The sequence below is a fragment of the Protopterus annectens genome, chromosome 8.part0 (assembly GCF_019279795.1).
Source record: "Protopterus annectens isolate FY-2018-M chromosome 8.part0, PAN1.0, whole genome shotgun sequence".
Lineage (NCBI taxonomy): Eukaryota > Metazoa > Chordata > Ceratodontiformes > Protopteridae > Protopterus > Protopterus annectens.
In genome coordinates, this window is record NC_056741.1 from 583306827 (window position 1) to 583333265 (window position 26439).

Consider the following 26439-nt stretch of genomic DNA (forward strand, 5'->3'; position numbering starts at 1 on the left):
TGTGTGCTTGACCTAGACACCTTTGGGAACATGGGTTGAACTTGGCTAGGCTTTTAAGGCCCCTGGGGCTGATAGCCTAGTAACCTCCTATGATCCTATGAAGCTATGATCCTATGGGCAAGTGTACTCTGGATTTGCATGCTAAGGAGACTTTTGAATGGACCAAAAAGAATGTAATCCAAACGCCATTTAAAAAGAGACAGTTTGGTTGCTTTTTGTCCTTTTTAGATACTGAAAAAGATGCAAATAGTTGGTCATCCTTTCTGAATTCTTTTTACAGACTGGTTCAGGTTAGATTTTAGATTAAGTAGCTACTTTTGACATAAAGGATGGATTGGTTTGTACAGTAACTCTGTCCTTACAGAAAATGCTGAAAGGAAAATTTGAAAATAGGGTATGCAATTCTGATATTATTCTTGCTGAAGTGATAGCCATGAAAAATAAGTCTTCCAAGACAAAAACCTTACGTCTGTTGTGTGAGCTGACTCAGCAGGAGGCAGTGTGAGTTTTTCTAAAACAAATGTTAGGACCCAGAGGGGAGTCAGATGATGGCAGGGAGGCCTAGAATGAAAGATACCTTTCAGGAAAGCTTTGTATAACTTGTGAGAGGCAGAAGAACATAATGAAAACCCTTATGAAAGGAGGAAATGGGCAAGTGTATACTGACTTTGGAAAAGCTGGATTCTAAATCAAAGAACCCTGACAAAAAGGATAAGTCAAGAGAATCAGGAGCTGAGAAAAGGTCTAACTCTTGTCTGGCTGCTCATACAGAAAACGTGTACACATGTGTATAAATATTTCTGGTGGTAGGTTTTTGGCATGCTTTAATGAGCTTTGTCACCCTATGATGGAACAAAGAATATCTGGCCATTACTAGAAGTGGAGAAAGAATGCAGTTAGCTGTAAGGAATATATGCCTGGATTACACTACATGGACAGGTGAGACAGCAGCCAGGTATGCTTTGGCAATTATTTTTTCTTATCAAGTGAGGCCAGACAGAGGAAAAGTACAGTTTTGTACCTACCATAAATGTAGATGTTCGAGGATTCCCTTGCTGCAGTCCTGACAATTGGGTATAGTCGTCCGCCAGCCCAGAGAGTTCAATAATACCAGAGAAAGGATCGCCGGTCATATGGCTTTAGACCGACGCCAGTACGGCCAGGGTACTAATGCGCATGACCGACGCTATTTCTCTTGTCTTTCAGAAGACCCATCGAAGACCAAAAAAAAAAAAGAAAAAAAAACAAAAACAAAACAAAAAAAAATATACAACAGTAATATATACAAATATATAAAAATATAAACTCACCTACACAACACACAACCACCCTGGAAAGGGGAAGGGAAGGATTGATGCATAAAGGAATCCGGAATCATTTATTTTGGGGTACAACATTTATGGTAGGTACAAAACTGTACTATGTTGCCTCCTTCCCCTTGTAATGGTCCCAATCAAAGCAGAGGTGAGGAGGGCTGCTGGCAAATTATAAAGTAGCAGGAGCTGACAACATGCCTTGTAAAACAGCTGTGGCAACCAGCTCTAGTCTTTAGAGTATATAGGTAATGCCTATAGAAGTGATAGTTAATTGAGAACCCAGTAGGCTGCCTCTCCAAGTCTTCACCTTGCCCCACTTGCTGTTATGCCAGAAGGAGTAAGTAGCCCCAGTGGAATGAGGCCTAATCCAGCTCTGAACCTCTTGCCATGAACAAAATGATAAAAATGCATGAATAAAAAAGCCAATCCACCTAGAAATAGTTTGTTTGACACAGGCTTGCCCTGTAAAAAAACCAAAAAAAGAAACAGAAACTGCAAATACTAACTAAAAAGAAATAATAACATAATTGCTGTGTAAATCTAAAATGTAAAAAGTACATCTAGTGTGTTTGAAAATCTCCCTTTATTTTGAGGCAAAACAAAGGCAATGCAAAAAAATGGTTTGCTTAAAGCCACACTAGAAACCACCTTAGGGCATGAAGGATTAGCATGTAATGATACCCCTGTGTCCTGGGAAAAAATCAAAATCCTACTGCCTCAACTGCTCTGCAGAGACACCCACCAGAGTCGCAGAAGTAATAGCCAACAGAAAAGCAGTCAGCCAATCAAGCACAATCAATTCAGCAGTAGCTGCAGGCTCAAAAGGTTGTAGAGTAAGTTTTTCCCAACATTATTGAGAAATTGAGGGGGGGGTAGGGGTAGGGCAGAACTGCTTGAACAAGGGATCTAAGAAAAAACTTGGTGAAAAACAAAGGAACAAAAAAACGCATTGATCTACAATCAATAGTGAGCTGAAAAATTGTTCTTATGAGAGAGAGAAATGGATAAAGAAGACAATAAGATCAAGAAGACAGAGAAGAAATAAAAAATCACCCTCATTAAATTAAAAATCCCTAATTCCTTAAAACTCTCAAAATCCAATTTTCTTTCTTTTTTTCCTAAAATACTCTTCTAGTACTAGGCCTTCTAGCTTCCATAATAAAAACTTGAACTAGCTGAGGAGCTCAGCTGAATCCACCATTGCTTTGACTGAGAATCTTGAGGGAGATGGAAGAGAAGATAGCTTGACATTGAGCAGAAGAGATGACCTTCCCTTCTTTGAGAGAAGAAGATTCTGGGTCAGAGGATGGATGGAGGCTTCTTTAACTTCTTTCCAAAATGGTAACCAAGTGTCCTTCTGGTGCCTGTATCAGGATCATCCTTCATCATGGGTGTCCCTGTCTTAGTACCTGCTTTGGAAGAAGAGGTTGAAAGGAGTAGAGGATAAAGAGGCAGAAAGGGAAAGGTTTTTCCATTGTGGTTTGCAGCCTGTTTGTGCAATACTTTGGCAAAGGGTTAAGTGTAATGAAACCCCTTTGGTTGCTGGAAGTGATAGTGGATAGTGTTATGTTCCACTGACACTGATGCTTTCTGAGATCCAGTTTCCACCTGTGGATTCCCAGATTCTGTGACCTTAGATCCATGATGCTCTGTGCCATATACCTGGCCATGCAGTTGTCTGTGCTAGGAGTTCCTTGCAGGAATCAGTCCTGGCCTGCAATTGCATGCCCAGATAGCATAGAATAGATGGGCCCTTGCTTGAGAGGACCAGATGACAGTTGTTGTGTTTGTTGATGTCTGTTGCGTGCCCACTGGAAGTAACCTCAACAACATCCTGCCCTGGAAGAAGCCTCCACATTCCTTTGATCAATGCAAACTGGACTGCTAAACTCTCACTTATTGTCTGTATGTAGTCTGTGTAGCCACTTGCTCCCAAGCAGTGTATCCACTTTCTGTCGTTATAAATCTGACTCGGCCTCTGGTCATCACAGAGTAGTTAAATTTAGGGTGACACTCCCTGTCGCCCAAGAATCCCAGTTTTGAAGGCAAGGGGTACTTTTTGACTCACATTCCAAAGAATTGCAAGTGTTGTGTCCACACATTTTAGAGAAGTGTGCAAGTTCCTAGAGGAAGGTCTATACATTTTCCGACGGCATAGTATACCGGGCCGGATTAAGCATGGGCACATAGCATCAATTGCGCGCTTCCTAAAAGTAATACTAGCACAATCAAGCCTCCTCTCTTAATAGTGCGCTGTTAAATAAAGCACTTGAGCGAAATATACAACCTACAATAACAGGCCTCAACGTTTCCGTGCCAAGAAATAAATATATTCAGGCAACATGACATTCGTCCTACAAATACAGTTATTCACTTTTCTGACATCCGTTACTTTCTGAACTCCCTGACTTCTGGTGTTCAACGGAAAACTAGCACCTTAACTGCAACCTGCTCTTTCTGAATTGTAAACGGTCTGAAAAAAAACGCCACTGAGGTTAATCGCCGGTCAAAATTGCTTCGCAAAAGACAGAGGACGCCAAGACTAAGGCGCCATGACATGCGAACATTACGCCCTGATCTATTCGGCAATTTGACGCGACTACGCCAGCTCTATACCCATGCAGCAAGGGAGCTATCTGAACATCCATATCTGGCATGGCCAGAATGGGGCTATGAGAATCATCCTGACTTTCTGTATGAGTCAGAGTAAAAGAGTTACTAAAGGGAATGCATAGAGGAACCCAAGGAGCCAAAATATGGTGGGTGTACATCTCATCCACTGGTAGGTTTTTGGTGCAGGTCGCAGACAAAGTCTCTTTAGCAAGCACACTCAAAAACACAGAGGAAAAGAAATTGATGCAGTTGGGATTGAAGGGTGAAGTGAAGAGATCACTATAAGGCTTCCCCCAGCAAAAGAAAATCTTTTATGTCACGGAGATGATTAGAGACCATATATGTAGAAGCACAATTTCCCTGCTCCATATGTCTGCAGTGAGCTGGCTTTCTCTGGGATATGTACTGAAATCAGAAAGTGATGTGAAGATATCTTCCCAAGTTATCACTGCTTCTAGACAGAGAGGGTAGGATCTTGTTCTGCCCTGCTTGTTACTGTACAACACCACCTCCCATGTTATGTGAGTGGGTAGATACTGCATCTTGGGGAAGGAGGTCCTGGAAGGCATGCAGCACTAGTCAGACCAGCCTCACCACCAATATGTTTATGTACAGTCTAGTCTCTGTTGTCCATGTTCCTTGGGCCATCTTGTCTGAATAGTGCCCCTTGACCCCAGATCAGACACATCCATGGTCACTGTGGTTGTTAGCAAAAATGGACAGCCTGTCAAGTGTTGGTCTTGCTCACTATGACAAGTGCTTTAAGCAGGCTCTTGATCATTGATTATCTTTGTTATGGGATCCACTAACTGACACCACTGGACTGTGACTGTTCATTGAAGAATTCTCATACATGCAGAATTGCTTGACTTGAGGCTGCCATTAAACCTAGAACTTTGAGAACCACAGGTGCATTTAGGTTTGGGTTCTGATACAAACTGTGTACCCCCTGTACTACAGAAAGCACTCTTTTGGGTGATAGGATGGCCATTTTTCAAACGATATCTAGTTTACAGTTGTAAAGGACAGCACAGCCAGAGTAAGAGTGAATCTGAACTGTTGTTTTGTTGTGGCAACAATGAGCTAGTTGTCCAAGGAAGGAACATGTCTGATTCCTAGTAACTGCCTATGGGTGGGTACTCATGCCATGCATTTGGTGAACACCCAGGGGGTTGTGGTGAGGCCAAAAAGCAGGGTTCTTAACTGATAATGATGGTCTCCCACCTTAAAGAATAAGAATATTCTGGATGCTTTGCCAGATTTAATGCAGATGTAGGGCATCCTAAAAATCCAAGGAACAGATCCAGTCTCCTTTGTACAAGCATGGAAGGGCAGACTGCTCTTTGACCCTCCATAAGGTTTAGTTTTTTTAACATGTTGACTTAGATGGCCAAGGTCCAGAATTGGTGTGAAGTTCTCTGTCTTTGAGCACAAAGAAGAATCTTGAGTAAAGTCAGGACCCTCTCTGATCTGCTGGGACATCCTGAATGTCTCTCTTGTCTAGAAGGTTGGCTATCAACTGTTCTGCCTCCTTTCTTTGTCAAGGTGGAATCATTAAAGGATGAAAAGGAGGGTTTAGGGGATACTTGGAAAATGGCATGAAATAATCGCTGGATGTTATCACCGTGATCCAGAGGCATTGTGGGTAAGGAAAGGAGCACAAGCAAGTGAGAGTCTCACTGCTGCCAAGAAGGTATGCCCTTAGCAACCAGTCCATCAGTTTCCAGTGTACAAAGAAAAAAACATAAATAAATGTCAATAGTCACACTTCATTTAAGTTTCAGGGTTACTTTAAATCATATAATTTATCTACAGATTTCATTGTTGGTATCTAGCTTACAGACATGTTCTGAAATCTGTGTTCAGTAAAACTGTGATTTACTCATGTAGTTAAAATGCAGACGTATATTGTTTAAATCTGGGTTTACTGAACCTGTGATTTATTCACAAGCAGTTACAGAAAAAGAAGTTATGTCTTACCATAACGTTCCATCTGTATTGTTGATCCTCGTTTAGTCATTACGTATGGGTATCGGTTCCGACCTCGGAACTGAGCCAGCCATTTTCCAAGCTTGAGTCAGCTACAAACTCTCGAGCCCATAATCTCCCCTCTCCCTGTTACCTCAGACTGAGTTTGCAAGTCAAACGAAGGTAGAGGCTACCTCTGGTCAAATGACCTAAGAGAACCAGATGGTGAGATCCACTAGAAGCCACAGGAGGGGGAAGGAGGGAGGGTCGTAATGACTGAATGAGGATCAACAATACAGATGGAACGTTATGGTAAGACATAACTTCTTTATCTGATATTGTTAATCCTCGTTCATTCCTTATGTATGGGACAGAGTCCCCAGCTACCTCTATTCCTGAGAGGCTCTCATGGAAGGATACTCCTGAGCACCATAGAACCAAAAGATGCTCTTCCCCTGGAGGCCAAATCCAATTTGTAATGATTGATGAAGGTATGAGGCGTAGCCCAAGTTGCAGCTACACAGATGTCATGTAAAGAAGGTCTGGCATGGAAGGCAGCAGAAGTTGCCACCGACCTTGTCGAATGAGTCTTCATAGTAGTAGGCAACGAAATATTACGTTGTGTATAAATGAAGGTCAGACAGTCTTTCAACCATCTAGCTAATGTGACCTTAGCAACAGTAGATCCTAATCTAGGTCCAGAACAGGCCAAAAATAACTGGTCAGATTTACGAGAGGACCTAGTCCTGTTTAAGTAAAAATGGATTTGCCTGTGTATACCTAGGGTATGTAGGCAATACTCTCCTCTGTTTGAATGATTGGGAAAGAAAACTGGCAATTCAAAGGTTTGATTAATGGACATTTCAGAGATCACTTTTGGCAGAAATGAAGGATTATTTCTCAAAGACAGTCTATCTCTATGAAAAATCAAGTATGGACTCTTGATGCATAAAGCTTGAAGCTCAGAGATATGTCATGCAGAAGTAATGGCGACCAAAAACAAGGTTTTCCATGACAAATATGAGGTCACAAGAAGAAGCTGGTTCGAAGGGTGGCATTGTCAGAACTTGTAGAACTAATGACAGATCCCATGGTTGAATAGGTTCTCTAAAAGGTGGCTTCAGATGATTCACACCTTTTATGAAGGTCTTGCACAATTTGTGTGACATAAGAGAGGAGTCTTGGACACCCTCATAGAAATTAGATATTGCAGCCAAATGAAATCTAATGGTAGACGCCGATAGACCCGATTGAAAATGGTTGGCCAGATACTCTAGTACTATCGACACTGGTGCTGAGAAGGGATCTACTTGTTTTTCTTTCAGCCAACAGGTAAATCTTTTCCACTTGCTTAGGTAAGTAAGTCTAGTGGAAGACTTATGAGATGCAATGAGAACGTCACGTACTGGTAAAGAAAGGTCATTCTGCCTGGCAATCAAGGGAATTGGAGTAGCCAAGCTGTGAGCTTCAGGCTGTCCAAGTCAAGATGAATCAGGTTCTGCGGATGTGAGATCAACTCTGGGGTTGGATGGAGAATCCATGGTCGATCTAGTAGGTAAGGAACAAAATCTGATGAGGTCAATATGGTGCTATGAGGATCAACTTGCTCTTCAACTGACGGGCTTTCTTCAGAAACTGGGGAATGAGGGGAAAAGGTGGGAATGCATAAAAAAGACCCAAGGGCCAATCGTGGACTAGAGCATCCCTGGGTGACTGTCCCGGAGGGGGAATCAGGGTGAAGTAGTTGCTACATTTGTAGTTGGTCGGGGATGCAAAGAGGTCGCAGCAAGGACGGCCCCAGCGGTGGAAGATCTCCGCCGCTATCAAGGGATTCAGGGACCACTCGTGAGGTTATAGAATGCACCTGCTGAATCTTGTCTGTTATCACTTTGGAACTCCCGGGAATGTGCGTTGCTGAAGAAAACAGTTGGTAGCCATAGCCCATATCCTCATGGCCTCTCGACAAAGGGGGTAAGATTTGGTTCCACCTTGTTTGTTGATGTACCAGACCACCGCCATGTTGTCTGATTGAATCGCAATCGTCCCAGACAGCAGCAGGGGATGGAATGCTTGCAACGCCAGAAGAACAGCCCTCAGCTCTAGAACATTTATATGGAGGTGGGCCTCCAATTCGGACCAAGTGCCTTGGACTGTCTGTCCCTGACATAGCCCCCCCCCCCTATCAGGGAGGCGTCTGTGGTCACTGTGGCCTTAGGTTGCTGGGGTGAGAAGGGGTGAGACCATTGTGATGGATTGTGTGTCATCCACCAATTTAAATCCTGTTTGCACATGTGGGTTACTCGAATTCTGGCTGAAAGAGGATGCTGACAAGGATACCACTGGGTGAGCAGTAGCCATTGTAGAAGCCTCATATGAAACCTGGCGAGGGGGACAATGGTGATGGATGCTGCAATGGAACCCAAGAGCTGTAGGACAGAGTGAGCTGTGGATTTCTCCCTTGAAAGGACTGGGATCAGTTGTTGCTTTATCCTTACAATTCTGTGCTCTGGAATGGCAGCTCTGCAGTTCTTTGTATCCAAGATACCCCTATGAATTCTGTGGACTGAGATGGGGTGAGATTGTATTTTTGCCAGTTTATGGTTATGCCTAGCCTTTGTGCAGCGAGGAGAGAGTATGCCAGGGCTTCTTCCAGTAGATGTCTGGTGGGAGCTGAAATGAGTCAGTCATCTAGGTATGGACACAACTGGAATCCTTGTAGTCACAAGTGAGCTGTGACAACTGCCATGCACTTTGAGAACACTCTGGGAGCTGGAGAGAGTCCGAAGGGCAGCACTCTGAACTGGAAGTGACTGGCTCCCGCGCGGAAGCGCAGAAATCTTCTTGATGGCCTGTCCACTTTTATGTGGTAGTACGCATCTTGAAGATCTATAGAGCACATCCAATCATCTTTTTCCAAAAGCGGGAGGATAGACTGTATTGTGACCATCCGGAATTTTTGTTCCCTCACAAACTTGCTCAATACACTGAGATCCAAAATTGGTCTCCAGTCCCGTTTTCTTTGGCACCAAAATAGTCTTGAGTAAATCCGGATTCTATCTGGTCTGGAGGGACTATTTGGATGACTCTCTTTTTTTAGCAGCTTTTCTATCTCTAGTGCTGCTTCTTCCTTTTGACTGGGTGGAACATCGGGAAGGTTTTTTTAAAGGGACAGGACAAGATCAAAGGGGATATGATAACCTCTGGTTATAATCCTTTGTACCCAAGAATCAGTGGTGATGGTTAGCCAGGCAGAAGGGTACAAAGAGAAATGACCCCCAACCATCTCCAGAGGAAAGGAGTTGGGCCGCTCTTCAGGAGCGCTGGTAGGACTGGCCAGGGAAAGAGTCCCTGGAACCCTGGTTACGCGGAACCCCTCTTCCCCAAAAGGAGCATCTTCCCTGTGAGTTTCCCCCTCTGCCTCTAGGGGAGAACTCAGCCGGTGTGTCACGGAAAGGACCCAGAGATTTCTTGAACCATATCTTCCCACTCTTGGTTTCAGGAGAAAGCACGTTGAGGGAAGAATAACGGACACCTATAGCAGAAAGGGTCTTACTGTCCTGTTCATGTCTGGCCAGTGTGCTTTTAACTTTGGGTCCAAACAACGAAGAGGCCTCAATGGGAGCGTTAAGAAAGGAAGCCTTAAAAGGGTTCCATGAAACTGCACAAGCGCATCCAGGCTTGTTGTCTCAAGACCACAGCTGAACCCGCCGCTTTAACTGCTCCTTCTGATGCGTGAGATATCAGTCGCATAGAGGAGTTAGATATTGACTCAATGGTGGCCAGCTGAGAGGCCACTTTGTCACAGACTTCATCAGACACGGCACCAGCCAAGGTTTCAGAGAGCTCGGAAATCAGATCCCTTTGAAGCCTGGTAAAGTGTGCCATATAACTCAGGGACCTGATAGTAAAGGTTGCTGATGCAAAGGTGAGCTTCCCTATCCTGTCCAGGGCCCGGGACTCTTTGTTAGGCAGATAGACAGTCTGGCTTTCTTCTTCCGCCAGATCCTTTTTTGTTGCAGCCGCCACCTCCAGAGCATCCACAGGAAGACCTTTAGACCAATGGGGATACATAGCAGGAGGGGACAAAATCTTATCTGACCTCCGGGGAATAGCCTCGATGGTGTCAGGAGCCTTCCACGCACACTGCACGATGAGCCGGACAAGTTCATCAGCAGGTGGAGTAACCCAGGAGGTAGGGGGGCGGGCATGAAAGGCCTGCAGGAACAGAGACTCCTCAGAGGTTGGATTAGAGGGCTGCCAGTCACCTCTCTGTTTAAGGATTTTGAGGATATCACCAAAGGATACCTCAGAGGGTGACCGAGGGGATCCTTCCCCCTCATCAAAGACTATGTCTTCAGTGAGGGACTCCTCTGTGGAGTCCACGTGCTTCCTTTTACATGAACTTTTCCGGTGGACTTCCTCAGAGGGAGAAGCTGGGGAAAACCATGGAAAAGGGATTTCCTGTGGGAATATGTCCTGAGGCCCTTGAACCCAGTGTCTGCTAGGTGCGACTTTTGAAAACAGTGTACCAGAGGAGGGCGGGGGGATAGACAGCACAGCATTGCCAGCAGAAGTCAGAGCCTTCTCCATCAGTTGAAAGTCAGGACCACCTGAAGAGGGGTGAGTGTCCAGGACAGGGGTCACCCCTCCCCTAACTGGCTCAGCCTGCCGACTCAGAGTCCCCGGATGGCTGTGGAACAGCAAATTACACGTGCCACAACTGTCATCCTGGGTCGTAGCAAAACTCTCCTGCCACAAAGGCAATTGCGGTTCCTTAGTGAGATCCATAAAGGGAACCGCAGAGGGGGAAGACTGTGCTGTGTCAATGGACTTCAAAGGCAATTAAGGAGGAGAATAAGAAGGGGTCTTTGGAGATGACAGATCACGGAAGGATAGGTCCTGGGGGGGGGGCGGGACACCTCTGGCCAGAAGCACTTGATCCGCAAGATGCAACATGTCGTGTTCGGAAAGACTTCTAGCAAACCTCACGGAGACTGAGGGAGAAACAGGTCTGTCCAGAGAAGAGAAAAGCCCGATGCCCACCTCACCAGTCTGCACAGAGAACAATGGTGCCGAGAGAGACTGGACTACGGGTGTCTGCACCGAGGTAATCATTGGTACTGAGGTCACGGTCTGGACTGACACAAGGATCAGTGCTGAAGTGGTTGCCGGCACCGACGCTGGAACCGACAAAATTGGAGCCAATAACTGAGGCATCTGTTCCGAGTAAGATGTCGGAGCAGACGTTGTCAAAGTCTGCATCTACTGAATGGTCAGTACCGATGCAGTAGTCACAATAGTCTGAACCGAGGAGCCCTTCTGTGCCAATAAAGTAAAGGCTACAGGGGAAGACAAAGCTGAGATCACTGATGGTGCCAAAGGTCTAGGCACCGAAAGCACTGGGGCTAACTGAGTGAGCTCTGAAGCAGAAACTTTAGCCTTTTTAGGTCTTGGTTGGCGGGAGTCCCCAGCCGGGAACGAAGGCTATGGCTTGGGCCTTAGTAGGATCATCCAAAATTTTCTTATGGGCTCTAGGAGGGGTTGAAGCCTCAAACCCAGAAATAGCCTCTGAAAAGGGAGATTTGAGGAGTCCCTTCAGCAACAACTTACTTTTCCTTTCCAACAAGGTTCTGTTAGAAAAATTTTTACAAATAATAGAGGGCGGGTCAACAGATAAGTGGGACACCCCCAAGCAATAAACGCACAAAGAGTGTGCATCTGATGTAGGTAATTTGTGTCCACAATCAGAACACCTTTTAAATCCCGGACTACCTTTCTTATCTGCCATGATAGAAAAAGGGGACAGTAGAAAGGGTACCAGCAATGGTACAAAAGAATACCCGAAGGTATGAAGAAAGGAAGAGATTACCAACGATGGTAAGGGAGAAATACCTCGCGGTAAAAGGTGTAGAGTAAAGAGAAGAAAACTCAAGAAAATATGGTTGCTAAATGCGATAGGGTAAGAGACGACAAAATAGAAACATTTCTGACAGAAAAAGTTATATATATGACTAGTCCGACAACAAATATCTATACTTAGCTCAAGAGAAACAGCTTGACATGATCGAATGGCAATGCGGCAAACAAAATCTGGGGTAACAGGCAGAGGGGTGTTATGGGTAAGAGTTTAGCGCGAGAGTTTGTAGCCGATGCGAGCTTGGAAAATGGCCGGTTCGGTTCTGAGGTTGGAACCGATACCCATACGTAAGGAATGAACAAGGATTAACAATATCAGATCTAGTATTTATTAGACATCTGGTCGATAACGATTTCATCAATCCCCATTCAATTTCAAGCAGTTGAACTAAAGGAGCTTTTGGACTTTTGAAATTATAATTTTCACCAAGGATATGCAATGTCATCAGGCTAAAATATAATTAATAATGGTGGTGGTAAACACTCCATGCAGGCAACATACAAGTCCAAAAGTCCATCTGATTGGCCGGTGCAACTAAACAGCTTCAGTGAAATGGACACCAAAGGCCATCTTCTAATATATACTACAAGGCTTCTGTAGTACCATGTCATGTTAACAAAGGAAAGAACACTGAAAAGAAAAGGAAGCAACACTGAGCATTACTTCTGCCCGACTATGAAATTTGTTTTGTTTCAACTATTCTTTTGTTAATGAACCTCCCACTTTTCACCTCATACAACACAGCTGACATAGTTTGAACATTTGTTTGGTTAAATAAAATTTTTTTGCAGCTTTACTTACTACAAATTAAATAATGAAACCATGTTAACTCTGTAGAAAGATTATGTAATAAAACCTTTCCAGAAAAGAAAAAAAAAGTAATGGCATATGACTTCTGGAATTCCACTCATATTACTCAGCTTCTTTCTGGTGCTATTTTTATCTGCGTTCAGAAACACACTGCCTTAAATCTGTCTGCAACAGATCAAACAGGAAATGACTTATTTCCTGGAAGTCCTCTCATCATCCTCATTTTCTAGAAGGTAAGCAGGTTTGTAGAGCTCCAGTCCCATATCATTCACATACTGCAAAGCAGGATTTTTTGATGTGTTGTCCATACTTCCTAATGAGGTATACCTTGAACAAAAAAAAAAAATACTACTAATAAGCAAGATATTACTTGTCATAGCAAATGATTTGTTTACAAGCACTACTTCATGTTTAACAAATGCAGTCAGCATGGGAAGTTTAGAAGTCGCATAACACACACAAAACATGCAAATTATGGAAAAGAAAAATTGTCAGTCTAGCAAGCTGGCTCACAGAATTAAGGAGCTGTTAATGAACTGTTTCCTGTGGTTTGGTGATGCAAGATTTGATTCCTCACCATCCACTGCATAACTGTGTGACTGAGCAAGTCACTTAACCAGACAGTGCTCTCGGGCTGAGTCTGAAAAAGGTCCGTGGAGATCAGTGCTCTACCAGAAAACAAATAAAATAAAATACAGTTTGCAAACTCAGTCTCAGACTAGTCGGTGCTACATTTTTGCACTGTAATATATTTGGCAGTCATGAAATGTTTGCAGCCAAAAAAATTAAGATAACAGCCCAGTCTTCAACCAAACCACTGTTTAACGGACTACAATTTAAAGAACCAAAAACAGGACTTGCATGACAAAACCGAGTATTATACTAAAGATTTCACTGTTCAGCCTATCAATGACCGGATCTCACCATAACAACATTTATTATAATCCTTGAGGAATGAATTCCCAACTGCCTAACAAAATGGATAGTGTTCTTTGAAACATAAGAATGGAACTACGTTTTTTTTTTTTGCACCTATATGGTGCTTGTGGGAGGCTGAAATGGAGAAAATAAATGAACACACTTTTATGTATGTCAAACCTCTTAAATTGTTTTTTGAAAGTGTTTTAGTGGAGTTTGTCTAAATGAAGTAAGTTAAATGGATGCACATTTAGGTCTTAAAAGTCTTGATCTGTTTATTCCTTACTATTTGTGTATTCAGAAGGGCAGCTTTACCTTAGTGTCATACAAAAGCATGGACTTTATATTTTAACCACTAGATTTATGTTTGAACTTTAGCCACTAGATGTCCTTCTAAATACATAAATCAGAGGACAGAAATGGACATGTTAAACCTAAATACACATATACTCACCTTACTTCCAACTCATAAAAAAGAGTATTTATTAGTGTAAAATTAATGTAAGTAAACAGGTTAATATTACTATGTTTCATTAAAATGGCCAAGTCTAATGAATTACACTATTTAGTACAATAAAGCATTTGTTTTATCACTTTTTACCATGCCATGCAAACGTTGCCAAGGTGGAAATTTCTGATTCACAGAAAGCCCATCAAATTGTGAATGCACAGTAAAATAAGGTAATATAATTAAAAAACTGCATTGTACTAGGGAAAGGCGTAGGCCTACATGGACAGACTCAAAAAACTCCAACTATTCTCTGTCTAATATCGTCTACTAAGAGGCAATCTCTGCTTGACTTACAAAGCTATGTCTGACTCAGCTCTGTTAGAAATGCTACATCTAAAGAAATCCCAGTCCCTCTGCACCACACACTCCAGAGACCTCAACCTCATTACCACAATCAACAGAACATGCTGGAGGGACAGGTTCATAACCCAGAAACTGCCCATGCTCTGGAATAGACTTCCCATAAATGTCAAGCACAGCACCTCACTGGTCCTCTTCAAGAGAAATCTTGATGAGTGAATGTGAAGTAGAAAGTTCACTCCGGGGATCACTCCAGTGGCTCTACTTGATAGAGGCACTGGGAACTAACGTCGGGCGACACGATGCCAGGGCACTTCTATGGGCTAGGCTTGTAAAGGCTCCAGGGCCATTAGCCTAGTACACACCTATGAACCTATAATCCACATCATGCAGCAACACGGTGACTCCATCTAGTTGTACACAGGATGTAAAATGTCTCACTTTGCACTTTATATTATTTATATTTATATATACACATATACATATATATATGTACACACACACATATGTACGCGTGTGTGTGTATACATATATATATATATATATATATATATATATATATACATGTATATGTATGTAGTATGTATCTACACACATACATACATATATACGTATGAAGATGAATATACGTGTGTGTGTGTGTGTGTGTGTGTGTATATATATATATATATATATATAGAGAGAGAGAGAGAGAAAGAGTGTGTGTGTGAGGTGCAAGTAAACTTTCACAGAATGTACAGTACAGATTTTTGTCTCATCCTTTGATCTGTTCCTTATAAACCTTGCAGTTTTCTTGCAAACCATGAAGAACTGAAGTCAATAAATAAAAGACGTTTGAGTTTCAGACTTACTACCCTTCAGAAAATATATGATAATGCAATACCTGTTATTCTGTCAATTTTCTAGGTTTATAAGAGCAATGTTAAAAATATGTCCCAGATTTTGGGCATTTAAGCCAACCGCCCATTATTTTTAGCTTTGCCAAAATTCCTGTGCTAATAAATGGAGAAGTATGAGCTGTGTGTGTGAGTAGCAGTAGTAGAGGTAGTCGGTGAAACTCTCATTATCATTTCTGACTGCCTGCCCATACCAGGATGTATCAGTGATATCTAGCTGTCCTACCTTCTCTGTGTGCTTACAGTCTGTGTATATTTAAAGGGCATTTAAGATGCACATTTCTGAATATGATATAACAACTTGCAAAGACTTCTCCCTTCTGATTTGCTCAGGTACCTTTGTGCTATTATGGTATATCACAGTAATTCAATTTTGCTCTGAAAGTGTTCTCCAATAAACATCAGTGCTCAAGACAGCAGCTGGATAATGGCACATGGGAACCAGACTACCCTAAAAAGTAGCACTTCATTTAAAGAAATCACCTAGACCAGGTTTTGATGCCACGGTGGTACGGTGGTAGCGTTGTTACCTCACAGCAAGAGGTTCTCCCATTCGATTCTCAGCTGGGCTTGGGAGTGCCTTCTGTCTGGAGTCTGCATGTCCTCCCTGCAATTGGGTAGCATTCGAAAGACATGCATGCGTAAATGGGCGTGCCTTCGTTGAAGGTTGAGCGTCAAGCTGGCACCTGGGCATTTCGTAAAAGTCTACTGCCAATCATTAGCGGACTGGAGTTCCGCTGTGGCAACCCCTTACCGGGAAAAGCCGAAAGACAAACAACAACATCTAGACCAGGTTTATAGGATGTGGCTATAAGAAACATCACTTCCTCACTTAAAGAAAAGAAATGAAAATATGAGGAAACCCCAGACAAGGGTAATTTTAGTTTAAAACTACTGCACAGGATGTGGGACGGAGCAATACTGTAGTAAATCAAACTATAAACTGGAATATGGGAGGCTTCAACACTAAATATGATCAATGTTGATTTAAATTATGAGCTGGGGTATTGAAAGGGGCAATTCTAGACATGAGCACTGTTAATTCAAATTATAAAACAGGACACATAAGTGTCCTGAGGCTGTAAACAGAAGCAGTACTAAATCAAATTATGGACTCTCATGTGGAAATTGTCTCTACTCCAGAAAAAGTAGTAAATTGCTTATTAAAAAGGAGGGATGGGGAATGTCTAACAAAAACAGCAGCAGTTAATTACATGTTATGAAGTGTTGGGGACAACTGCCTAAACAAACACTTAAAAGGGGAATTATACCATAAATACATTTCCTTGCTTCAGAGTATTTCCCTCCCTGCAGTATGATCCCAATATGTTCACATATTTAAAAAAAAGGATTACTTAGCAGTTTCTCCCACTTTGTGGCATTTTTGTCCTACTAAGCTTCATCAGTGCACACCATGCTAAGGCTAAATGAAATTGTATAATACAGTTTAAATAAGAATTTGCCTCTCTTACTATTGCAACTCAGTACCTATCACGTCTGAAATACCTTGCTAAGAAAAACAAATACAACACACCATATTACACACAGCTATATATTAATTCACACTCACTTAGGTCAAATATATTCAGGTTCAAAACTCATAACTCTGTAACTCTCTGCAGCTGTATAAATCTGCTTTTTCCCTTTCCTGGGGTTGTAAACCCATTAAACTGAAGATAAATAAACCTGACAACTAAGAGTCTTCTTCTTCTTTCGGCTTTTCCCGGTTAGGGGTCGCCAGAAGCAGATCATCTGTCCGCTCATGATTTGCAGTGGAGTTTTACGGTGTTGAGTTGCCAGCCCGGCACCCAACCTTCCACAGAAGGCACACACATGCATACACTCACACCTAGAGCCAATTTAGAGTGTCCAATCCACCTACTGCATATCATTGGGATGTGAGAGGAAACTGGAGCACCCGGAGGAAACCCACGCGACTACAGGGAGGACATGCAGACTCCACACACAGAAGGAACCCCACCAGAGAATCGAACCAGAGAACGTCTTGCTGTGAGGCGGCAACGCTAACCGCTGCACCACTGTGGCCGCCCTAAACCTGACAACTAAGAGTAACATCATTAAACAGATGTGCTTTGTAGCCCAAGAAAATATAACACTAGCTGACTCAGTGAAAGAAAAGAGGGTCTGAAATTCACAAAATATCACTTACAAAGAATAAGTATTTCACATTTTTTATCGTTTTCAAGAACTTTTCATACAAGGGTCTAGCACAAATGTAGAAAACCATGTATAAGAGTCACTCAAAAAAGTCAGTCATTTTAATGGAAGATTCTCAGACTTACAGTATCTGTCACTATTTACACTCTAAACGAAGGGATCTGTGATTTGACAACATGGTGCAGTGCATGTGTACTCCCATGAGGACATTCCAGAATAGAAAAGAGAAAAGAACATTCATAATTAGTAGTAGTGGAATATATAGAAATTTATGGCACAATTGAAATACATACATACACACACACACACACACACATATATATATATATATATATATATATATATATATATATATATATATAGGATCCGGACACATGCTCAACTAGCATATGTCCGAATCACAATGTGCCTGTTTCGTAGATCGGATTACAGTGCGAGTAAGGGAAAATTCCCTTTTCCCCAATGTAGTGCAATCTCAGAGTGAGAATAATAAAGTAGGGGGGGAGTGGGGGTACAGAAACGTAGATTTTTTTTTTTTTTTAACTACACATACAGGGAAGCGCTTTTCGATGTTAAGCGCTTTCGTGTAAGTGTGTTCAATGTTTTGTGATTCGGACATATGCTAGTCGAGCATGTGTCCTAGACCCATGTATACATATATATACATACACACACACACACACACACACACACACACACACACACACACACACACACTATACATAGCTAAACAGATAGATATATTCTTCAGTTTCTTCACACAGAAGTACTTTAGTATGTGTTAACATATGCCAATGAAATGTTAACAACTGTACAGATTTTCACAGAGTGTCCAGATTTTTGCCTCACATTTTCAGCCTGTTCCTCATAAAATTTGTGGTTTTCTGACAAGTCACCGAGTACTGAAGTCACTAAAGTACAGTTTTGTACCTACCATAAATGTAGATATTCGAGTGTTCACACTGCTGCAGTCATTACACTTGGGTTATCCTGCTGTCAGGCGGTCCCGCAGTCGGCCAGAGTTCCACAGTCTTGGTCCGGCGTCGGTTGCTGTTGCTTCTTCCCTGATGTCAGTGCACCAGGGGTATATAAGATGCATCCGACGCCATTTTCTTCAGTATTTCTTGCCCCAGATGTCAGGTGCCACCAAGTAGGTAGACAATACATATTCTTAATAAAAAATATACATACAACAAGAGGAGAAAGCTACTACATGACAGAGCAAAATCTCTAAAAGGGAAGGCATCTCTGATCAATACTAGCAAAAAACTACGATCACTCATAAAATCATCCAAGGCCAACTTTGAGAGAAAAATCGCTAATGACACAAAAGACAATCATAAGGCCATCTTTAGCTATGTTAGAAACCTGGGTGGAAACTCTCAGATATGCTCAGAATTAGTCCAAAATGATAAAAAAATCACTGAACCCGCAGACATTGCCAACATACTGGCAGACAGGTTCAGTGCAAATTTCTCCTCCCCAAAAGGAGAAATATCTATCCCACCAGAGTCTAGCCTCCCAAACATCTCAGATGCCCAGGTGAGAGCTGCTCTCTCTAAAGCAAAAAAGACAGCATCAATGGGACCGGACAGTGTCCCCGGCTGTGTGCTACACGAACTCAATGAGGAACTAAACCCACACATAAGGCTGCTGTTTAATCTTAGCCTTACTATAGGATCGTGTACCAAAGAATGGCGTGGCAACTGTGGTCCCACTCCACAAAGGCGGTGCTTCTACGGACCATGGAAATTACCACCCCATAAGCTTGGCAGCCTTGTCTGCAAAGCTATGGAGAGGATCATAATGGAACTCATAAATAAAGACATTGGGGACCTACAGACACTGGATCCTACCCAATTTGGATTTGTCAAGGGCAGATCCTGCCTCTTGAACTTGGTCGACTTTTTCGAAACAGTCACTAAGACCATTGATGAGGGTAAGGCAGTTCACACAGCCTACCTTGACCTAGCAAAAGCGTTCGACACAATACCCCACTCAGTCATCATAGAAAAGCTCACCAGCTTAGATGTAAACCCATATGGCACAAGATGGGTTGCAAACTGGCTCAAGGACAGAACACACAGGGTTAGAGTTGCTGGTGCCATGTCAGACTCTAAGCGGTCACGGCGGTGTCCCACAGGGCTCAGTCCTGGGCCCCTCTTGTTCGGCATTTATTTTCTGAAGTGCAGGCAAACATACGGGGATTGTGGCTGACAAAATTTGCAGATGACTGCAAACTGGGCACCATAATTGACACTCCATCAGACACAGACATCCTCCAGAGGTCTCATAGAAATGGATAACTGGTGCCAGAGCCATGGCCTTAAGCTAAATGCCAAAAATGTATAGTCATACCCTTTGGGAAAAACAAGGTAACCCTAATTACCACATAGGTGGTAATCCATTAAACTCTGGAAGAAGTTATCAGGGACCTGGGGACCCAAGTTGACAGTAACCTCTCTTTTGACACTCACATTTGCCAAAGTGGTGAGGAAGACCTTCTACATTGCCCACCTGATCATGAAGGGATTCACATCCAGATCAGGAGAGGTCATTGTACCCTGTACTCTTCACTTATCAGACCAATGATTGAGTACAACGCCCCATTCGAATGTACCTTACCCGACACCTGCAGCAGTTGGAAAGACCCCAAAGTTCCTCACCAAAAGGATAAAGGGGCTCAAACATATGTCATCTGATGCCCGACTGAAGAAACTCCAGCTCTATTCAGTCGCATACCGTCTGCTCAGAGGTGATCTGTGCCTGACATACAAGGCCATGTCCAACCCGGAATTAATGGACATGCTCCACCTCAAAAATCCAAATCCACCAGAGCCACGAGCAAGAGACTTAAACCTCAACACGGATATAAATAGGACGTGCTGGAGGGACAGATTCATCACCCAGAGACTCCCTACACTATGGAACAGAATCCCAGTCCATGTGAGGCAGAGCCCCTCACTGACTCTGTTCAAGAGAAATCTTGACGAGTGGATGGGAGATCGTAGGTTTACCCTGGGAATCATCTCTGTATCACTGCTGGACAGAGGCACAGCAAACTAATGGGTATAGTATTCTCATCCTAAGGGGTGGTGGAAGCCACACACACTCTGGCTAGGCTTATAAATGCCCTAGGGCAGATAGCCTAGTATGAACCTATGAACCTATATAAAATAAAAAACAATACCTTCAGTTACAAGCAAATACACCACAAAGGTTGTATAGGATAGAAAGGTATAGATAAGTCCAGCTAGTTCAGAGGGAATGGAGGAAGGGTAACCTGGACTGCAGCAGTGTGAACACTCGAACATCTACATTCATGGTAGGTACAAAACTGTACTATGATGATCGTGTTACACTGCCGCAGTCATTACACTTGGGTAGAATCCCAAAGCTAAGGTTGGGTGGCTGGTCTATATAGAGTTAGGATTGGCTATGAGGCCCTGCAGAACTGCAGTGGCAAATCCTGCTCTGGATTTAGAGTAAAGAGGCAAGTGGTAATGCTTGGTAAAGGTGTGCACTGAACTCCAAGTTGCAGCCTCCAAAATTTCCTTGGTAGGTACTCCTCTGAGAAAGGCTGTTGAAGTGGCAGTTGCCCTGGTGGAATGTGGCCTAATGTTATTAGGGACTGATTTTCCATGCTGTGTGTAGCAGTAATGAATACAGTGTCCTATCCATTTGGATATAGTCTGCTTCGCGATAGCCTTGCCCTGTGATCCTGCAGCATATGCTACAAACAGTTGCTCAGTTTTCCTGAAAGCTTTTGTTTTGTCCAAGTAAAAGCGTAGCTGCCTGTGTATGTCCAAAGAGTGCAGAAGTTTCTCCCCTTTATTCTGGGGGTGTGAATAAAAAGTTGGCAAATGGATGGTTTGGTTAAGAGCCACACTAGATACCACCTTTGGCATAAAGGTAGGGTTTGTTGGTAAAGAAACCCTGTCCTGATGAAAAATTATAAAAGGTTCCACTGCCATTAATGCCTGTAGCTCCGAGACCCTTCATGCTGAAGTTACTGCCAGGAGCAGAGCTGTTTTCCATGATAAAAAGTTTAGATCGGCTGTATTGGCTGGCTCAAAAGGTGGCAGGGTCAGTTTTTCCAAAACAAAATTGAGGTCCCAAGTTGGTGTTGGTGCTCTCCGGGGCGGTCTTATGTTTTTAGCCCCTCTGAGGTACTGCTTTAGCAAGGGATGAGAGAATAAAGGAGGATCAGTGTTGTAATGTGCTGAAATAGCAAAGGCGTGGATCTTAATTGATGAGAAGGATAGGCCTTTGTCCAGCATCTCAGTTAAGTATTGTAAAATCCGAGGAATGTTTGGGACAAGAGGGTCAAGGCTTTGAGCCTGGTTCCAGGCGCAGAATCCCTTCCATTTTCCTGAGTAAGCTTTCCTGGTACTAGGCCTCCTGGCCTCCAAAATGACATCCATAACAGCTTTAGAGAGAGGTGCTGCCTGTTTGACTAATGAATCTGCCATGCAGTCAGGTTTAGGGTTTTGAGCTGACCATGCAGGATCTGATTGTTTTGTTGAGTCAGAAGGTGTGGAATATGAGGCAAAATCCATGGTGGGCCTTGAGCTAAGTTCTTTAAAATTGGATATCAGTGCTGGCGTGGCCAGTCTGGAGCAATCAGGATCATCTGTGGTTTTTCTTGTCTGGCTTTTAGGAGTACCTTTGAAAAGAGAAGCAGTGGTGGGAAGGCATAAACTTTCAGGCTTTTCCAGCTGAACGAGAGAGCATCCACTTTCCATGCTTGTGTGTGATAAGTCCTTGTGCAGAATTTTTGTAGTTGGCAATTCAGTGGGGAGGCAAAAAGACCTATGTCTGGGCATCCCCATTTTTGCGTTACCATGCTGAAGATTTGTGGATTCAATTTCCATTTGTGAGGGTCCATGATATTTCTGCTTAGATCGTCTGCCAGAGTATTTTTCTTTCCTGGCAGGAATTGTGCTTGCAGATGAACTTGATACATTAGAGCTGTGTTCCACAAGGTCATGGCTTGCCTGCATAGGGGATAAGAATGAGTGCCCCCTTGCTTGTTTATGTACCACATTACTGTGGTGTTATCTGTCTTTAATAATAATTGTCCTGAATGCAGAAGGTCCTTGAAAGCTGTTAGGGCATTTTGAACAGCCAACATCTCTTTTTGATTGATGTGAAGATGCATCTGGTGTGGACAACTTGCCCTGAATGCATTTTCCTGCCATGTGTGCTCCCCAGGCGTAATCCGAAGCATCTGTTGTTAGAGTCTGCCTGGCTGTGGGTAGGGTAAAAGGCTGACCCTTGTTTAGGTGACATGTCTGTGCCCACCATCAAAACTCTTGTTGTAGGCAGGGAATCATTGGTATTACTGCTTCTAAACTGTGAGAGTGTTGAGTCCAAACACTTTTTAGGTACCACTGTAATTTCCTCATATGCAGTCTGGCATATGGTATTAGTAGTATGCAGGATGCCATGAATCCCAGGGCCTGCAGAATTTTTCTTGCAGGGAGATGGGACTTTTTTGCCAGTAATTGAAAATATTGAGTTAGTTGAATTTGTTTGTCTGACGTGAGATAAGCCATCTGGCCCGCTGTATTTAAGCTGGCACCCAGGAATATAATCTGTTGTGAGGGCACTAGTTTTGACTTATTTTCATTTATTGTGTGCCCTAGAGAAATTAGCAACCTTTTTACAAATGCCAGATGCTGTAGAAGAATGTCCTTTGTCTCTGCTTGAATGAGGCAGTCGTCCAGGTATGGATATATTTGAATTCCTTTTTGTCTGCAAAATGCAATTACTGGTGCCAGGCACTTTGTAAAGACCCTGGGCACAGTAGATAAGCCAAAGGGCAGTGCAGAGAATTGGTAGTGCATTGTACCAGCTTTGAATCCGAGGTATCTTCTGCAATTTTGTCTGATAGGGACATGCAGGTATGCCTCTTTGAGGTCCAGAGTAACAAGCCAAGCCTTCTTGCCCAGCATGGGTAGAAGCTGCTGTAATGTCAACATTTTGAATTTCGGAATATCCAGGTAAGCATTTAGAATTGAAAGGTCTAGTATGGGCCTCCAGGCCTTGTCCTTTCTGGGGACCAGGAAGAGTCTTGAGTAAAATCCTTGTCCTAGTTCCTGTTGTGGTACTTTTTGAATAGCTCTCATGTCCATGAGGGCTGACATTTGTTTTTGTGCCTCTGCCCATTGATTCTGTGGCAGGTCTGGCATTCCTTTTAGCCTTGGTAAAGTATGAAAGTGGAACCTGTAACCTTGAGACACAATATTCAGAACCCATTTGTCTTGGGGTGATTGTTTGCCAGTTTTGAGAAAAAAGTGCTAGTTTTCCCCCTAAGGGGGCTGCCAAAAGGGAAGTGCTTGGCGTACGAATGGGGAAGTCATTGGGACTGTTTCCTGTAAGGTTGAAACTTGTCCTCACCTCCTTTTGGGGTTGAGGTGTCCCACTGTCGTTGTCTGTTACAGCCTTGGGGTTGAGATCTGCCTCTTGGGCGTCTGTATCTGCCTCTCTGTGGCCTGTCTGACACTGGAAAGGACCAATTCTTTGTTGGCCAATTTCTGCTAAATCGAGGTGGCTGTACCTGTAAGAAATCCGTGACTGTTTGCATAGATTTAGCTTTATCCTCCATTTTCTTTAACACCTCTTCTGTCTTAACACCAAACATGGTATCATGCTGTAAAGGAGCATCCAATAATTTTGCCTTAACATGATCAGGTAAACTCTGTTCTTTTAACCAAGCATGTCTTCAAATCACAGAACCTGTAACTGCGGCTCTACAAGAGGCCTCTAAAGAATCAAAACCACATTGCAGAGTATGTTTTCCCACCTGTTCAACTGCATGGAATAAATCCTGCATTTTTCTACAGTCAGGAGCTTCTGAGCTTGCAAGCATTTTCTGTTTTAACTGAACCATTAAATACTGTTGGTACTTAAGCATGTGAAACTGGCAATTTAAAGCCCTTACTGCTAAAGTTGCAGAAGTGTAAACTTTCTTCCCTCATCTATCCAAAGCTCTGGAATCTCTGTTACAGGGTACTGGATTTTTTGCAATGGAAGCCTTAACCCCTTTTGGACCCTGGGAAATAGTTTCTGGATCAGCAGAAGGGTTTTTATAAAGAAACTTGTGAGAGTCAGGGACTCTATAATACCTATCTGGCTTGGCTGGTGTAGGAGGCAAAGAATCAGGAGATAAGCTGGATTCAGAGAACACATCATCCACAATATCTAGCACAGGCGGAATAACCAGGGGCCTGTGCTGAGGCAATAAAAGGAAATCCCTGAGCCTTTTCTTGGATTCTGAATAATCTTGACTTTCCCAATGGAAATGCTCCCTTCATGGTATGTAAAGTTTCCCCAAAAGAATAATCCTCAGGAGGAGAGGCTGAAGGGATAGATTCTTCAGCATCAGAGTCCTAATAGGGGGGTAGAGAGTATCCCTGGTCTGAAGAGGAATCAGAGGAATCATAGTCTGTATCTTGCCTAGGCCTTTTCTCAGGAGGGGGATGGGAAACCCTGATTAGAGTAATGAGGTCTTCGGCCATTTTAAGCATCTGTTTCTTAGGCATGGAGGACTGTCTAGGAGAATGCTGTACTTGCTTCCTTGTCTTTAATGGTACTTTTGTTTTGGCTGTTGCTTTAATGGTAAGTTGTGAAGGTCTGAAAACACCCTCAGAAGCCGATGCCTGTTCAGTGGCTCCGGACCCATCTGAGGGATTAGTTTCCGTAGGCCCAATACCTTGAGTTTCCAGAGGCCTAGTTGTCTCCACGTGGGAGTCGGAGGCGGCCTGTGGCTCTGAGGTAGTGGGTGTCAGGGGCTGCGAAAGCGCCTCACTGAGAACCGGTGAACCAGCGACTGGCCTAGAAGAGGTTTTGTCATTGGTTTTGGACCTCGGATGCCTGTCTTTATCCTTGTCTTTGCATTTTTTCGGAATTGCGGTCGTCGGTTGATCCAACGGCATAGTATTATTGAACCTTCGGCCAAAGTAGTACAAAGCAAAATCAAAATGTCTTTTTATAGTGCATTTGTTAAATCTAGCACAAAACCGACAACTAGTGACGTCGTGATCAGGGCCTAGGCATGGAATACAGTAAGAGTGGAAGTCCTTATGAGGTATTTGCTTCCCACAAGAAATACAACTATTAACTTTTTCTGACATCGGTCTGAGGCAAGAAAAAAGTTTCCCCAACAGGGTACTTAGCTTTATTGAAGACTTCAGATCTGAAATTCGACTTCGAAAATCTCAGGAATCGGCCGACCGGCACTTGCGAACTGCTTCAGGCACCGCGTGGCAAAAAAGACTGAAGAAAATAGCGTTGGATGCATCTTATATACCCGTGGCGCACTGACGTCAGGGAAGAAGCGACAGCAACCGATGCTGGACCAAGACTTTGGAACTCTGGCTGACTGCGGGACCGCCTGATGGCAGGATAACCCAAGTGTAATGACTGCAGCAGTGTAACACAATGAACATCTAATAATATACATTTGAGTTTTGGACTTCAAAGCCTACAAAAATTGCATGATAACACAAATCCTGTTATTCTAGCAACTTTTTACGTTTTTTAAGAGCAAATTTTAAAATCTGTCCCTATTTTTAGGCTTTGTCTAGATTTCTTGCACAAGGAGGTTGAGAGGTATGACCAGACATCAACACATTAATAAAGGGGAAAAAATAGAAGAAGTTATGTAGTGCCTGCGAAGTGAAGGATTTGGTGTAGAAGGTCTAACACAGGTTACATCACGGCATGATGGAGTGAGTCCCAAGAGTAAGGAGAAGCAGGAAGATCAGGAGACATCTGAAGAAGAAATATGGGCATGGGAAAGAAAGAGAGATTAATTCTGGTGTAATATTTATGCAAAGGAGTTAGCAAAACTAACCAATACAAAAAGAGCATCGCCAAAGATATTTAAAGAGAAATACGGGCAATGGAATCTAGACATGGAAAACTTTACAATATAAAAAATAAGAGGACAAAGAGGGTAAGTAGAAAAGGAAATTAGCAATGGAGAAGTTAGAAACTGAGGTTATG

General features: G+C 43.0%; 1 protein-coding gene across 6 annotated transcripts in view; it reads right to left on the reverse strand.

Annotated features, from left to right (window-relative positions):
* The window catches only part of FLAD1 (flavin adenine dinucleotide synthetase 1), a 996688-nt gene that overhangs the window by 279379 nt on the left and 690870 nt on the right, over positions 1–26439 (reverse strand). For 5 of the 6 annotated variants that reach the window (XM_044080082.1, XM_044080080.1, XM_044080081.1 and 2 more), the window contains one exon: positions 12585–12951. The exons of the other annotated variant lie outside the window; for it this stretch is intronic. In XM_044080082.1, the coding sequence (XP_043936017.1) occupies positions 12816–12951 (136 nt within the window). In that variant the 3' untranslated portion in view covers positions 12585–12815. Of the gene's footprint in view, positions 1–12584; positions 12952–26439 lie in introns of those variants that run through there. 6 annotated transcript variants of the gene reach the window in all.